Below are 15,565 nucleotides of genomic sequence, written 5' to 3' on the forward strand. Positions count from 1 at the left end.
AAAATGTATTATTACTGATAAATGCCATTTTTATGAATTGGAAAAAGATACGTACAAAAGTCGTGGGACTTTTGTACGGTTGTGTTTGCCGTGATACCTACCCCTTCACATGTGGTATCATTGAAAAGCCCTAAATGTCCTCTCCAGATACCAAAAGGAATTAATTCAGTAGAATGCAGGGGGTGGGAGATATTCAAGTTTAGAAATGTCCTCTACAGAGGACAAAAATAAACTACTGGTAGTCAGGAGGATAGACCAAACATTTAAAAAGGCTATGATTAAAAAAGGAAAAATAAGGAGCTTAAAAAAGCTCCTTATTTGTTATGCCTCGTGTTGCTATAACTATACGAGACCTCAGTGCCGGGGCATGTTCATGCACAGTATCAGTTTATCCTAAATGTCCAAAATGTTGTTTTTAAAGCATTCTGGCCTGTTGATTTTATCATTGGAGAGAAGAAAACTGTTTATGGAAAATAGTAGTTTCAGGACTTTATTTCTTTACCAAATCTCAATTAATAAAAAAGGGTTTTCTTCTATTGATTCATATTTGGATGATGACCTTTATACTTGATTTGCTACATTACGGATTAAGTCCTTGTTCGATTCTTTGATCGTTCAGGTTTCTGAGTTACTAATAGATAAGCTGTCATTTTAAAAAAAGGCAGTTTCATTGCTTTCTTTCCCTCTGTGGATTCTGGATTTACAACCAGTAGATTTATGAATTTGTCATATGAGATTTCAGGTGTGCCAGGAGACCCCAAGCCTCCAGAAGCTACAAGTTCTGCTAGAACTGTAGGTTGGCTCAATTAGAGAGTACAGGCGCTGCCAATAAGGACAATGATATAAAAGGACAAAAAAAAATGTTGCAACAGATTTTTAAGGCTTTTTCAAGACTGGTGAGTGTTGTTTGCATAACCAGACGGGTTTGAGTAGAGAAAGGAGAGGGGTGTGGATGCTTGTGTAGAGAGCTCATAGCCTCCTTTTATGGGAACCCTGTTTTAAGGCTTCACAATATTTCGCTCCATTAATTTATCGATTTGTGCTAAAGATAGGTGTTTTCATCCTTGATATTGGCCGACCACTCCCTCTGGAACCCTGGTATTTAATGACAACATAACTGAATCTCCTGACGTTCTGTTCTGGCTTGTGGCTTTGTGGTGCATCTCCCAATAGTATTTGTGGCCCCCACTTGGCAACCCCTTTAAGAAACTATGTGGAGGTTCCCCTGCTTGGTCCATCATGAAAGGTTGTTCTCTATTTAATCAGCACAAGAAATGGTAGCGCAAATGTAGCCCAATTACTGGAAGTAGATTTTTGATGCTTTGACAAAAAAAAAGAAAGTTTTTCGCTATGCTGTTGGTTTCTTGGAGCGGCTTTTGTTTTACACTGCATGTAAATAAAAGTATTCAGAGAACAGCTAAAGATGAAGGGCACTGTGCTGTAACAGCACTTTGAGGACATGTCCTCCCTGTTGTCTCCTCCCTGTTGAAGGATTTAATGAGGGGAATACTTCAGGGTTTCACATGCATCTTGTGGACAGTTTGTGTTTTTGGTTTCCATTTCTCCTCTTCAGTTGTGCTTTCCCTGAAATCCCCCACCCTTGACAGCCTGTGTATCTCTTGTTTTTGCAGTACTGGTCCCTTCCTTCAAGCTTGGGGGCAGCACTGAGAAATTAGCACAAATCTGCTGACATCATCTTCTAAGATCCAGTCATGGCTTGGCTTGAAGCAAAAAAAAAAAAAAAAGYGTGTGTGTGTGTGGGGGGGGCGGGGGGAAGCAGGGAGGAGGGAGACACAGGAAGGATGGAGSRGTRGGGTGAGGGGTGGGGRGAGSAGGGAGSAAAGCAGGAACTGGGCATCAGGAGAGAATACTGCAGCTACCTCTCAGATTCAACACACATACACGCATATTCAGATAAGTGGCATGAGGAGGCTTTAAAGCACACACCCACCACAGCAGCATCACTGTGCTGCACCACAGAAAGGACCTAGCAGCACACACACACCCACACACACACACACACCCTTTATCTTTGACTCTCAGTCTTTCGCTCTAGCTGTCTGCCTCGCTCCGTCTCACACACGTGCTGCAGGGAAGATTTGAGCACAGGACTGCACTCGGATCCCTCCCCTCCCTTTTCTCCATTCTCCTTCCTCTCCTTCTTCACTCTCCCTGTTCACCTTGCCTGCTCCAGCTACATGGTACATTGTTGCGTCAGAGCCGTCGAGAAGCATGCCGGGGGAGAGCACGCACAGATCTGTCCCCGACGACAAGCATCGGGACCTGGGAAGCGAGGAGACGGGACTTCCAGGACCAGGTAGGAGCTCTGGGAGAGGAGGAGATGATACGGATGAGGTCATTAAGCTTGGAGATAAAAAAAAAAAAAACACAGGCAGAGAGACTGGCATGAGACTGTGAGGAAGTGGCATAAAACAAGTCAAGTTAAACGTTGAGTGTGCGGAACAGAAAGAGTGGCAGATGAGAAGAAAGAGATTGTAGAAGACTTATTTAAAGGACTGGATTATCTCTGACATGTGCAGCTTAAGAAAGCTCTTATTTAGATGGATGTTTGACTAAACTGCATGTTGTCCATCTTTCCAACTCCAGGGTGTTAACATCCTCCCAACTTACCCCATTCCTTTTACAAAAAAAAATATATCAAATATATATTCCACTAAATTCTAGCTAAAGTCTTTCAAAGCGTTTGTGTGATTGCCTTATTTCATCCATATTAGAGCCCCAACTCTAAAGCTCCCTTACTCACCCTCATCCCTCCTCCCATCTCTTTACATTCACCCGTCCATTGCTTCAGAGGGCTGTAAGAGTGAAGCAGTGCCCAGCAGTTCCTCCCTTCCCCCAGCCGTAACGGGAACATGACACAGCAGCACGACGGCGCACTCTGCAACACACAAACACCACCCCACACTGACAAGTTCTTGGACTATTTAACATTTTGAACTTGAAGCAAATGATGTGCTGCATACGACGGCTCAGTGGGACAATAAAAAAAAGCTTCCTGCCCTGCTTAGTGGGCACATTTTAGCCTTCATTGCTTCATATTATAGATATACTTCATATAAATTCTTCTCCTGGTTACAGATAAAATGTTTTTCTCAACATGTAGTTGATCCAAAAGATAAAGGAGCCTCAGATGTTATGTTTGTGGAGAGTCTACATTTCATCTCACAACCTTAGCAGCAGCTGAAATAGAGGCTCCCCTTGGGGGGGCGGCGCTGCAGCCTATGTGACGCAGCTTCAGTGTGCTGCGGCCTGCTTTTCATATGGCAAATCTGGAACACGGTTTACTGCATTCCTTTAGACCTGAGAAAATAATACATTAAAAAACAAAACAAAACACAGTTGTAGTGTTTTATGAAGCAAAATAAAGCCATTGCTGCAGGCTTTCTGCAATGTTAATGTTTGTTCCCTATGAGTTTGACATTGCTTATCCATTTTATGCACAACTTATTATAATTACACACACTGTGTGTCTCCTGCCTCTTTAAGCTTTGACAAATAAAACCTGAGTTCTCACTTATCCATTTTTGAAATTTGTATTTGACAAATAAGTGAAAACTACCTGGCCCCCAAAAAAGTTACCACCTGGATTTAGCTAAGTAAATTGGTATAAACTTCTTTTAATTTGATCATTACTGCATGAACAATTATCTTCCAGCGAGAGTTTCAGGGCACGAGAAAACATTTAAGGACCATCATCTTCTAACTAAGCCCTTGTAATCTACCAGGCTGCAGAGCACATTAAAATGTTGCACTGGGTTTGCCTTTTTGAGTGCCTGCTGTAATGTGCACCTTTTTCACCAGTTCTGTCTATGGGGGATGACTCAGCACAAACACAAACACACATTTCGCATAGTAACGTGGCAACAATCAGGAAGACCTGCTAAGTGCTGATGTGTGCATCTGTCACAATCCCAGGGAGGGAAGGACGGCAGCATGGAATCCCTGAAATAAAAGAGAACAAGAAGACAATAGGTGATGTTTTTTGAAGAACAGAGGCCGATTTGATTTGACTTGACATATGAGCTCCTGACTGAGAAAATCCCCAGTGTGTGTGTGTGTGTGTGTGTGTGTGTCTATGACTGAGCAGAACCACTTGTATGTCATAACAGCCAATTAGGATGAGGATTGAAGTCACAGTAGCAATAGTGCAATTAGGAGAGAAAATAAACACTGTTATGTTAATCAAAAAATTGACTTCAATTTCATGTTGTTGTGTGTTGTTTCAGTCTGACACTTTCTCAACAAAAGATCGTTCAAGATATGCAGTAGCAAAAACCGATACAGTTCTTAATTTTAGTTTTTTAATTTCAAAATGTATTCTGTTCATGAACATTCAGAAAATCTGCTCACTCAGTCGTCTCTGACCCAGTTTGCTTCACCCACCCCTGGCATTTCATCTTACTAGGTTTTGAATCCTGTTGACACTTTAAGACATACAGATATCATCACTGACCTGGAAGGACAAGTTTTATCGGAGTAGAACACTTAAACAATACTAACATCCATCTATTATCAACACCAGGTCCTGTAAGTTGTGTTTGTTCAAATTTTCAGGCTAAGTCCATGGTTTTCTCAAAACTTCCTAAAGTGGGAAAAACTTTATTTTTCCCATAATGACAATGTGTGTTTTCAAATTCTTTGTTTTAATATTTTTTTCAGGCATGGTAAGACATCCATCCACAGACTCCCCTCCAAGTGACAGTGGTTCCTCACCTAATGACAGTGGATCGAGTCCTTCTCCTAGCACTCCACAGAAGCTTCTCCCAGGGTCGACCTCTCCATTTGGTCCACGAGTGTTTCATGTGAAGCCTAGTTCCTCTGGTACTCCAAGACCACAGCCTGAAGGGTCCGACAATCGTGTCAACCCAGGCAGACTGTCAGGAAAACTGGGAGGTCATGGTCCATGCGGCCGCCACATCTCTGTTAAGATGGAAAGAATAAAGGTACAAGCTGTGTGAGTGTTTCTAATTTTACAGCACGGATGCTGTGAGATACATTTGTGACCTGTGGTTTTTATATTTAATTTCTTTTGAACAGGTCCTGACTGGATCTGAGGTGGAAAGTGACTATCCAGGGTCACAGACTATCGACACCAGAGTGGTGATGGGTGAAGAGACGCTACTCAAAACAGCAGAAGTCACAAAAGGAAAAATCACCACTGAGCTCAAAGCTCAGGCCATCCCTTTGCCATATCTCCCAAGTTTTCCATGTCCTCAACTGCAGACTAAAGAAATAAAACAGGAAACCAACAATGAGGAAATCCAGTCACAAGTTCCCCAAAATCCAGAGAATCGGGAAACACAACATGTACAGGCCTCAGTTACAAACACTTTTCCCTCCTCTCCAAAACAAATCACAACTGATGACGAAGTAACAAACAGTAAGGAAGACAAAGAGACCCTCTCTGTAGATGAAGTGCCTTCACTCCCTTTTTCAGATCTGTCTTCTCCAGTTGCTCTGTCTTTCACTGAGCCAGCCTGTCCTGTTGACCCCCTACGAGTTGGCATTCCCTCATCTCTTGACCCAGAACTTTACTACACCGCTCCGTCCACTCCAATCAAAATGGTCACCCGCTGTTCGCACCTTAAACATCATTCCTACCCTGGCTCCCCAGCATCCCCTCTTTCTCCTGGTTCTCCATCTGACAGTGAAGACCTCTGTTCCCCTCTCACTTCTCCGTCTGGCTCTTACATTACCGCAGAGGGAGGCAGTTGGGCATCATCTTATACATCCTCCACCTCCCCATCCACTTCTCCTAACTTGCTCCTTGTGGAAGAAACCCAAGAGGCGCCTGCTTGCTTTGTGAGTTCATTGTCAGAAATCGGAGATGAGGTCGCAGAGGAGAAGGGTCGATCAGCCCCAGAACGAGAGGACGATAGGGCCGGCAACTTCAGCTTGTACCATCCGAGCAATTTTGTTGTGAACTCACAGATAGGTATAGCAGACACAGTGATTCCTGAGGAAGATGAGACTCTAAAAGGGGAGGAGGTGAAGATTTCCAGGGAAACTTGTCGTCCGTGCTGGGTGACCGAGAGTGCACTCCCTATAAGAAGCAGTAGCAGCAGTGACTCCCAGGATGATGAAGGAGAATCAGAAAGTTCATTTTACCCATTAGAGGAGCACACTGTTGACAGAACAGAATACTCTAGGCACATGCAGACAGGCCTGAGACTAAATCTGGAGGGATGTTTATCAGAAGAACATTATAGGCAGATGGAGGCCAACCCAGATATCTCCCCCACCACCTTGACCTCTGATACAGAGAACATGACTGTGGCATCCTCCAGCTTCAGCCCAGATTCACCGCTGCTCCCCATGGACGCCTTCTGCCCTGGAGCCTTTGATAGGCTTGGCCCAAGCTCCTTCATACTCTCGCAAGCTGCATGTTCTGATGACGTGCCAGATGAGGAAAGGATGATACCTGCCTCCCTCATCTCATTTCCCCTTCACACTAGCCTAATCTTCAAAGCTGACTCAATGGAAATCACCCTCTTCCCCACGGAAGAAGAAAATGACATAGATGTCAATGACAGAAATGAAAGAAAGGATGTTGATGCATATGCAGCAGGAGAGGAGGAGGCAGATGTAGAGGATGATGATGATGAAGATGATGACGAGGATCACGATGATTACAATTGCAACGATCAAATTGCTGACTCCACACCTGATAGTGATGAAGGGGAAGACAAAGTTGAGGGTGCAAACATGCAACACGAGGAAGCTAAAGTAGAGGTTAAGGTTGTGGAAGAAGAGGAAGAAGATGAAGAAGAGGATGATGACGACGACGATGAGGATGTGTGCGATAGCAAAGCTGTGGAAGACGAGGCTGAGGACAGCTCAGCTTCTTTCCTTCATTCACTTTCAGAAACATCAATCAATGAAGGGTTAGATGAGTCTTTCTGCTTCCAAGATGATACAGATGACTCTTTAGATTCAGCCTCTTATAATGGGGAGGAAGATGAACGTTTATACAGCACTGAGAGGCATGCACAATCCCTAGAACCTCTACCCACAGATGGTTCAAATCCAGCTGAAATCCAACCAGAGGCTGAACAGGGCTCTTTGAACACACAACTATACATGGACACACAAGTGGACCAGTCTCAATCTACCCATCTGTCTACAAGCTCTGTAGCCCACCCAAAAGGTAACGACATAGAACCGACACCCCTGGAAGTGCCTACATGCCCTGAACACCAACCTGATCCTGATGTCAAATCTACCATTAAAACAGATGAAATAAAAACCTCAGATACACCTGCACATAACCAGCAACCAGTTCAAACTTCAGAGCAACTTATTGAGAATGAAGGGAAAAGCCAGATAAGTACTGGTGCTATTTTAAACCCTTTTGTGGAGCCTCAAGAGAATCCCTGTTCTAATTTAGTCACTACCCTTGCTGCAGGTCCTGCACCACCTGCTTCTGAAACTGATTACATCAATGTAACTCATTCTACCACATCTGTGGAGGAGAATACAGCAGATTTACCTGAGGAAAATCCTAAGGTGAAAGTTGTAGCCTTGAAACTACCTTGTGATCAAACTGAGCACACAAAAGAACCTGAAATGGACTCTTTCAAATTGCTTATAAAGCCTCGCCATGGCCATTCTGAAAGTCAAAGAACTGTTGGAGCAACCAGAGTCGCACTGTCAAAGTCTTTCTGTGGTAAATACGATGTGCCGGTGGAAGGGAGATCTGTGTGTAGGTCAGGTCCTAACAGCGACTCTGATACCAAGCTTGGCCAAAGTACTGAGTTTGCCCCAGCTGATTCTGAAAGTGTAGAGTCTAAATCAAGTGACTCCTCTCCACCACTGAATATTATTACTCCTACCAATGACTTGAATAAGGGTGTTGTTGTTCTGTCCCCTCCTAAAGATTCAAATTCCAATCCCAGTAACATCCCTGTTTCTACTTCCGCAGAAATAATTTCAGAACTTGGTGACAACTTCACCCTGACACCTGAACACTGCCCGAGAGACTCTTCCCTGGAGAACCTAAGCGAGAACACTTTGGGCACAGATGACGGGGTACTAGGAGCTGTCGGATCCTTGCACTCCCCCCTTGCAATATCTCCCAAAAGAGAAAATTCAGAAACAGATACAGGCAGAGATGTGGTCCCTGAATCTGGGGCATGGTGTGATGCCAGGGTGGGTTTGGGTTTTGGCCTGGGATTTGGGTCAGGGTCTGAGTTTGGTGTCTGGGGAGCAGGTGAATCACTGTCTTTGTCACTGGGTAAGAGGTATGAATTAGAGGCAGAGAGTCTTCTGATGTGCGATACAGAAGGCCAAAGGACAGAGACAGCTTTGGTTTCCAATATGAGCAGCGAACTGTGTGAAAACTATGACAATGTTCTCAGTTCTATTCTGGATGAGGAAGATAACAACAGTCAGAGTGGAAAGAATGACCAAATATTGGATAAAGAATTGGTAGAAGAGGGGATCTCTGAGTCCAACCTCACCCACTGGAAATCTATTGAAGAGATTTCAGAAGCAGGGGGAGGAGAGGACGGAAGTGCCAGGTTTCCAGAGGACATTAGTAATTTGAATCCAGACAACGATAACGATAACAAGGAAACACAAATGCAAGACAACTGGAAGAGTTCAGCTGACTTTGAGTGCTTGAATGAAGGCATGAATGGGAGTCTGAATGCTCTGTCAGATGAAATGAGACACCAGAGCGGGAGTGTCGTTATCAAAGACTCTGTGTCTAATATTCCACTTGAAGAGGTGCCTCTTCAGACTTCTGACAGAACTCCTAAAGAACAAAAACCAACAGCGGATCACATAAACCAAGCACCAGACACAAAACAAACACTATTAGTCAAAGATAGCGTTTGTATTGCCTCATCTGACACTCGGCCTCACGGAGCTGCAAAACCCCAAAACCCCGATTCACTGTGTAAAGCTGAGTCGAGATGCGATTCTACTACACAGTATCAGTCGGTCTCTCTAGGGAGTAATGCATTTTCTTTGCCAGAGGGATCGTTTGGGTCTTTCCCCGCAAAATGCACATCTAACATTGCCAGACTGAGAAGCACCTGTAAAGATGGCATGGAGATGTCACAACATCAGCGACACAACCAAAAGAAATGTGACGTCAGTGCTGAAATTACCAGAAGTGCGAATGAACCAAAGACTAAAGATGCCTTTTTAGGAAAGCACAGTGGTGTTTGTAATTCAGGGGATGAAGGGGTGGAGGTCAAACAAAAACAAAAGAGTGATGAAAAAAATAAGGTGGATGAAAGTCAAAAAAGGTCCTCCTCTGCACTGAATGACTTGGATCCCTTTGAGAGGCTCACACAAAAGGTTGGACCTTGCACAGATACCCAAGCTGCTTCTACAAAAGGGAAGAGAAGGAAGCAGAATAGAAATAGGGCATCTCAGACGGGTGGTCTTAATGACTTTAGCCCTGAGTCTGTTCAAGAACCAAAGAAAGCTCCTGCTCTACCAAACATTTCAGGAGATGGATACTCAGACTGGGTTACACACATTACTAAAACTAAGACAGACTACAACGCTAACAACTGTTCATCCTCTGACTTTCAGCAGAGGACATCTGGACCAGACAAAGTTGAACCTGTTGCACAGATGGAGAGGCATAATCATGGCAGCCCCGATAAAGAAGTTTTAAGACAAGAGCAATGCAATTTAAACAGAGGAACAAGAGATAACCTCAGTCCAATTATGGCAATGAACCAAGACTTACAGCAGAAACAAGAAGTGCTTGATAACAGACCATTAGCTGATAGTCAGACACAAATTACTGTGGACCTTAATGATAACAACATAGACACAGGTCCCAGCAAACCTCAGAAAAATACCCCATCCGCTCAGGCTATGAGATGCCCCTTTTCCTCCCTACCTTGTGCCTCAACAGAGTCAATGGATGGCCTTTCCACACCTGTCCAGGAATCCCAACCTGTCCTTTCCACGCAACAGCAATCTTTACAGTCTATGACTCCTAAGTCTGCTGGTTCTGAAATTCCCTCCAATAACCCCCCAGAGGTCACTGAAGTCTTTTCAACACCATCGTCTAAAAGTGTCTCTTCATCCCAATTGCCCACTGTCACGCCAGTAGTCTTGTCCCAAGCTACCCAAGAAACTGGGAATCTAGAGTCAGTATATGTTCCAGAATCGTCATCTCATCAAAACCCAGAGTCTACTTTCAACACTCAGCCTCAGAAACAGATAAAGGAAGGCTGTACTTGGTTCACCCAAGACGTTTCCAGAGGTGAGTGAAGACACTTGAAACTTTAATTTCCTTGGCCCTGTACTTATAGGCAGTCTTTTTTTTCAGAAAAGAGGGAAACAAAATTGTCCTCTGGACTGGTGTGTATGAATTAGAAAATGTTCAAATGGTTGTAAAATGTGCATTTTAATAAATTTGTTCCCTGTAAGGTGCTAGTGCGACTGAAGAAGAATCGGACAAAAAGGATGATGGCGGACGGCTCCAGCGGGGTCACACACCTAAGCCTAGGGAAGCCGAGGAAGACAGAGATGGATCAGTGAAAAATGAGTCTGACTCAGCAGATCAGCGTGAAATCCAACTCTTCTCTAGTCGCCAACCAACCGGCAGACAGTCAGGCTGTTCAATCACTCATAACCTCAACATTTGTGAAGAGATTGATCTTTCTGTTAAAAATAACAGTGAGTTTCTTTCTTATTTTTTTATATTTCTCACATGAGATAAAGAGATACCCAGAATTCCCTTAGTTTTCTGCTGCACACCCAGACTTTCTGTCTGCTTTTGGTTTTGTTGTTGCTAATTTAGTTGAATGTTAATAATTACATAGCACAGATAACGCAAAGAACTGGTTTAACTGGCATAATATATCTAGTTTGCACCACTGTTACAGAATATTTTTCTGGGACATGTTGCCTTTAGGTTCCACTGTGGCCTCCTGTAATGAATCTGAGAGTGAAGGTTCGATGCCTGATCTGGAAGAGCTGGAGCCTCTGAGACCATCAGAACCACCGGTAAGTCCATCTGAAGGCTTTATAACCGAAAATAGCTTCCTTGTTTGTTATTACGTTATAAAAATGGTTTTCGAAAGAATAAATAACGTTATTCTAGAATAGTTTAAACCCATGCTGTGTGTCTTTTTTGTTGTAAGGCAATGTTGTTTTATGATATTCTGTATTTATTTGCTTCATATTTATATCCCAAACATTGGGTTTCTACGTATGGATCCCAAAATTAGCATAATCCTTTATGCTCTCGTCAAATTCTAAGACAAAATATTTAGTTTTGAAGCAGTTGGGGTTATGGACAATAACAAGAAATAGTTATTGGGGCACAATAACTAAAGGAGGAGACGGTAGCGGAAAGAAGAAATTAGTATGGTTTGTCAGTACAGCATTTTTAATTACCAGAAAATATTTGATCCCAACTCCATACTTTTTCAGACTTTTCCAGGCCTTCCAGATTGTGTAGGAGCTCTGTAAGAATATTTGATTTGCATGTCCTGGGACTGCATATATAAATTAGCAACTGTCTAAAAATCAAATGGAAAGCAACTGTTTAGATATGAGCTTGTGTACTCCCTATGTGTTGAGATAAAAGATAATAAACATAAAAAAAAATCTACAGTTAAAATCAAAGTTTGAAAAACTCCAACATATGATCAAATTACCTTAACGTAGGTCACAGTATGCACTTACATTTCTCTGCTCTTGTCCTATAAATGTTAAAGTGTTGAAGTTTGATTTAGCTATAAAAGCTCAATATAGACTATTTTTTGCAATCAAACATTGCAGTTTGCAAAGAGCTACCCTTTCCTTGTAAGGGAAAGGCCAATCAGCTCCTATTGGCTCAAAATAAAAACAATAGTTTTTCTTGCTGTATTAACAAATCCAACATTTTGTAATGAAACTAATTATCAAAACTCAAAAGCTTTGTAAGATTTTTAAAAGTAAACATTATTGATTTATTTTTTTCTTTCAGTGTGTTTCTGCTGCGGATGATGGATTGAACAGACCAAAACAGAGCCGCAGTGAGAAGAAAGCACGCAAGGTCAGAGTGATGCTTGTACAGATGTGTGTAAAGCTGTGATCAAATGTTTTAGCAGTGATAAGAAATGCTATTGCCTCAGTTTTCACATTGTTTTAACAGTATTGTGCACTAGGATCAGATGCGTATTAATAGTTAAGAGCTTACAAAGTTTACCTTAAACTGCATTTTGCCCTCAAAAACTATCTGCTCATTATAATTGTGTCATGAAAACAAGTGAAGCAGGAAACTCTCAGCGTGCCACGTCTTAATATGTTCCCTCTCTAAGGTACTTTTGAAAAGTTCTCCAAATCTGTCAGACTCTATTGTCCATAGTCCTCTTTGGGCGACTCCAGATATTTTTAGTTCTATTCTTGGAGCCACGAATTCCTTTGGTGAAGACATGTGGTTGTTGATTTTGTGAGACATTTGGGCTGACCGTGACGCTGAACAATGAAATCCATCTTCATATGGAAGGTTTTGGATTAAAACTGTCTGGTTTTTGGATCTGTTTATTATTGCATTCATGTTGACAAAAACTTTGTTCAATTTAAAGAAAGGCAAGAAGATGATGAATGTTACAAGTTTCACAACGTGTAACATTCATTTTACAATGTTGCTTTTTTTGTGCCGATTGTCATTTATCATCAGGGTCAATTTTATACTATTGATTTTTAGGTGTGTAAGGCTGTCCACATTGATCCAGCTCTTTAATGAAAGTTTTATGTTTCTTCCTAATACATTTGTTTGTTTTTAAGTCAAATTGCACAGGTTGCTGGTCAAGTGAAAAGCTGGTCATCAAAGTCGTGGTTTTTAGATCACAAACATCTGCCAATTATACAGGGATGTATGCACTTTGAAGATGTGCAGTACCTGATGCAGCTAACCGTTTTGGTTTTTTATTTTTATTCAAGTTTAAATGAAACAAGTAGTTATTTGAGTTCCTAACCCTGAAACTGTGTCTGCAGGCGATGTCTAAACTGGGTCTGAAGCCAGTCCATGGTGTGACCAGAATAACTATCAGGAAGTCCAAGAGTATCTTGTTTGTCATCACCAGACCAGATGTTTTCAAAAGTCCGATGTCTGACATTTATATTGTATTTGGAGAAGCGAAGGTAAATCTTTTGGGTCTCGATTATAAAGTCATCTTTATATTTCCATCTTCTAACTGTTCTCTTAAATTGTTCTCTTCTGCAGATTGAGGACTTATCTCAGCAGGCTCATAAAGCAGCAGCAGAGAAATTCAAGGTGCCTGTTTCCCCCTCTCCATTAGCCCCACCTGTCCCACAGAGTCTAACCATCAAGGAGGAGAGCGAAGAGGAGGAGGAAGAGGTAAGTACAATCAGTCTCGTCAAACTGGCAGGGATGTGTCACTGAATCTTGAATGCAACATTGCTTGCTTTGTTCCTTTCTGCGCATCAGGTGGATGATGGAGGTCTGGAGCAAAGAGACATAGAACTGGTGATGGCTCAGGCCAACGTGTCACGAGCCAAGGCCATCCGCGCACTCAAACACAACAAGAACGACATTGTGAATGCTATCATGGTAAGGACAAAGGAGGGATGGAGGAAGGAGGAGCCGGCTGGGAAGGGGGCGGGCAGATGGCAAACAAAACAATGAGTCATAGCCAGAGAGCGGAGGGGGAAAGGGAGAAGGTTGATATGAGAAAACAGACCACAAATTAGTTTTATCCCAGAGTTGAAGCTGAGATCCTGCTTTGTTGTTAAGTTCTATGTCCACTATATGGCAGCAATGGCTAATGCTCTGTACAATGACATACATTTCTTTCTTGATTTTCTTGTTTCTTCTGCCTTGTTTAAATTTTTGTTCTTTATTTTTCCTCTTAGGAGCTGACCATGTGAGTGAGCACTGAGGACAATTTGATTCCCAGCTCCCTTGTTCCTGCCTATAAAGCCTAAATACTGCGTACTCTTCTGTATCGCTGCTGCTGTATGTTGCATCCCCCAATCTGCTAAATAAAGTCTAAGACAAGTTCCAGTGTGGACTCTGACAAAACATGGAGGATAGTTACTATGAAGGGACTAAAAACAGACCCACATTTAGAAAAATCGGGAAAAATTGGTGCCTTGCAGTCAGTATTTTGTCACATTTAAACCACAAAACAATGTATTTTATGGGGTTTTTGTGTGGTGGACTAAGTATTGTGCGACTATAAAATGGAATGGAAAGGATATTTGGTTTGAAATTTCTTTCCAAGCCTAAACCTGAAAAGTGTGGCGTGCATATAGATTCAGGCCTGAGTTAATGCTCTTCATTCATTACGATTCTAGCCGAAAGGGGGTATGCCTCCAGATTAACCAGTTTATTCATGTTTTGGTACTAATTCTTGCTATAGGTATTGATTTGGACATACTTCAATCTGAAGTCTGAACTTGGAGCTTTGGTTTGACATTGCGCCCAGGGAAACAGCGTTACACTAAAGAAGTCAGGATTTCAACATGGTACCCAAGTAAATAGTTCACAGTACCATGAATATCATTTTAAGTTTTACTTTCCATAGGCAAACACCACTTTTAATTTGTTCAGTTTAGAGTTGAAGGCCCTACATGTAAGATTAATTTTAGACCTACTCTTACAGGTGTGTCTTGTATAAATATTTCCACCAAACTGCTGATGTGAGAAGTGGCCATATTGAAATCCGGCCACAGGGGGCAGCTGTGAGTTTCTCACACTTTCTGACTTTGAGATCAGAATTATCCAGTTCCGACTGCAAATGGAGAGCAACATTTCACCCATCTCGCGTGTTTTAACTCCTTTCACAGGTTTTCTTCCAGAACTGTCCTGTATTTACCTTAGATGGAAAACAACCCCACAGCATGACGTTTCCACCACCATGTTTTGCAGTTGAGTTTGGTGAATGCAGTGTTGGTCTTTATTTCTTGTGTCCCCTAAATGGCTTGTAGGAAGCTTTAAACTGTACTACTTGTGAATTTATTTCAACTGCTAACTTGCCGCTTTTCCACAAAAGGTTTGTAGAGTGTATGACAAAAGGTTCTGAGCAGTGCATCCCTGCAGCTCCAGTTTACACCATGTCTTGGTAGCTTTGCATTTTCCGTTTTTTTTTTTTTCCACTTTTCCATTCTTGTCACTCAAGTGTTCAAATAATGTTTTATCTAACTCTTCTTAAACTTCACGTCTTTCTGAATAACATGTCTGCTGTGTTCCTACTTTTGTTATGATCTCTGTTAATGCTCTCTAACAAATCTCCGAGTCCCTTGCAGAACAGCTTGAATTATGCCGGCATTAAATCAGACAACGGTGGACTAGATTTACTAAGTAGGTGATTCCTGCAGGCAATCTGTTTAACTACATTTTGTTAAGAGATGTCCAAGTAAATGGGGCTGAATCTAAATTTATGCCACACTTTTTAGATTTTAGTTTGTAGAAAGTTTATAAAAGTTGATCTTTTCCCTTCTAATTTCACTTAATTGTCATGAGTTCTGTTAGTCTATTACATAAAACTCCAATAAAATACAAGGTTTGTGGACATTATTGCCTTTGTAAAGCACTGGATTTATTTTTTTCTGATGCTAC

General features: G+C 42.0%; 1 protein-coding gene across 1 annotated transcript; it reads left to right on the plus strand.

Moving 5' to 3' along the window:
- The first annotated feature begins 1,828 nt into the window (after positions 1-1,828).
- On the plus strand, positions 1,829-15,521 carry nacad (NAC alpha domain containing). The gene is made up of 10 exons (XM_008432605.2): positions 1,829-2,317; positions 4,681-4,964; positions 5,059-10,252; positions 10,420-10,668; positions 10,907-10,998; positions 11,966-12,034; positions 12,979-13,125; positions 13,208-13,342; positions 13,433-13,555; positions 13,858-15,521. Exons 1-10 carry the CDS (start codon positions 2,233-2,235, stop codon positions 13,870-13,872), a joined length of 6,393 nt encoding a protein of 2,130 aa, XP_008430827.1. The 5' UTR covers positions 1,829-2,232; the 3' UTR covers positions 13,873-15,521.
- The last annotated feature ends 44 nt before the right edge of the window (positions 15,522-15,565 follow it).

Source organism: Poecilia reticulata, linkage group LG16, assembly GCF_000633615.1.
Source record: "Poecilia reticulata strain Guanapo linkage group LG16, Guppy_female_1.0+MT, whole genome shotgun sequence".
Classification (NCBI taxonomy): Eukaryota; Metazoa; Chordata; class Actinopteri; order Cyprinodontiformes; family Poeciliidae; genus Poecilia; species Poecilia reticulata.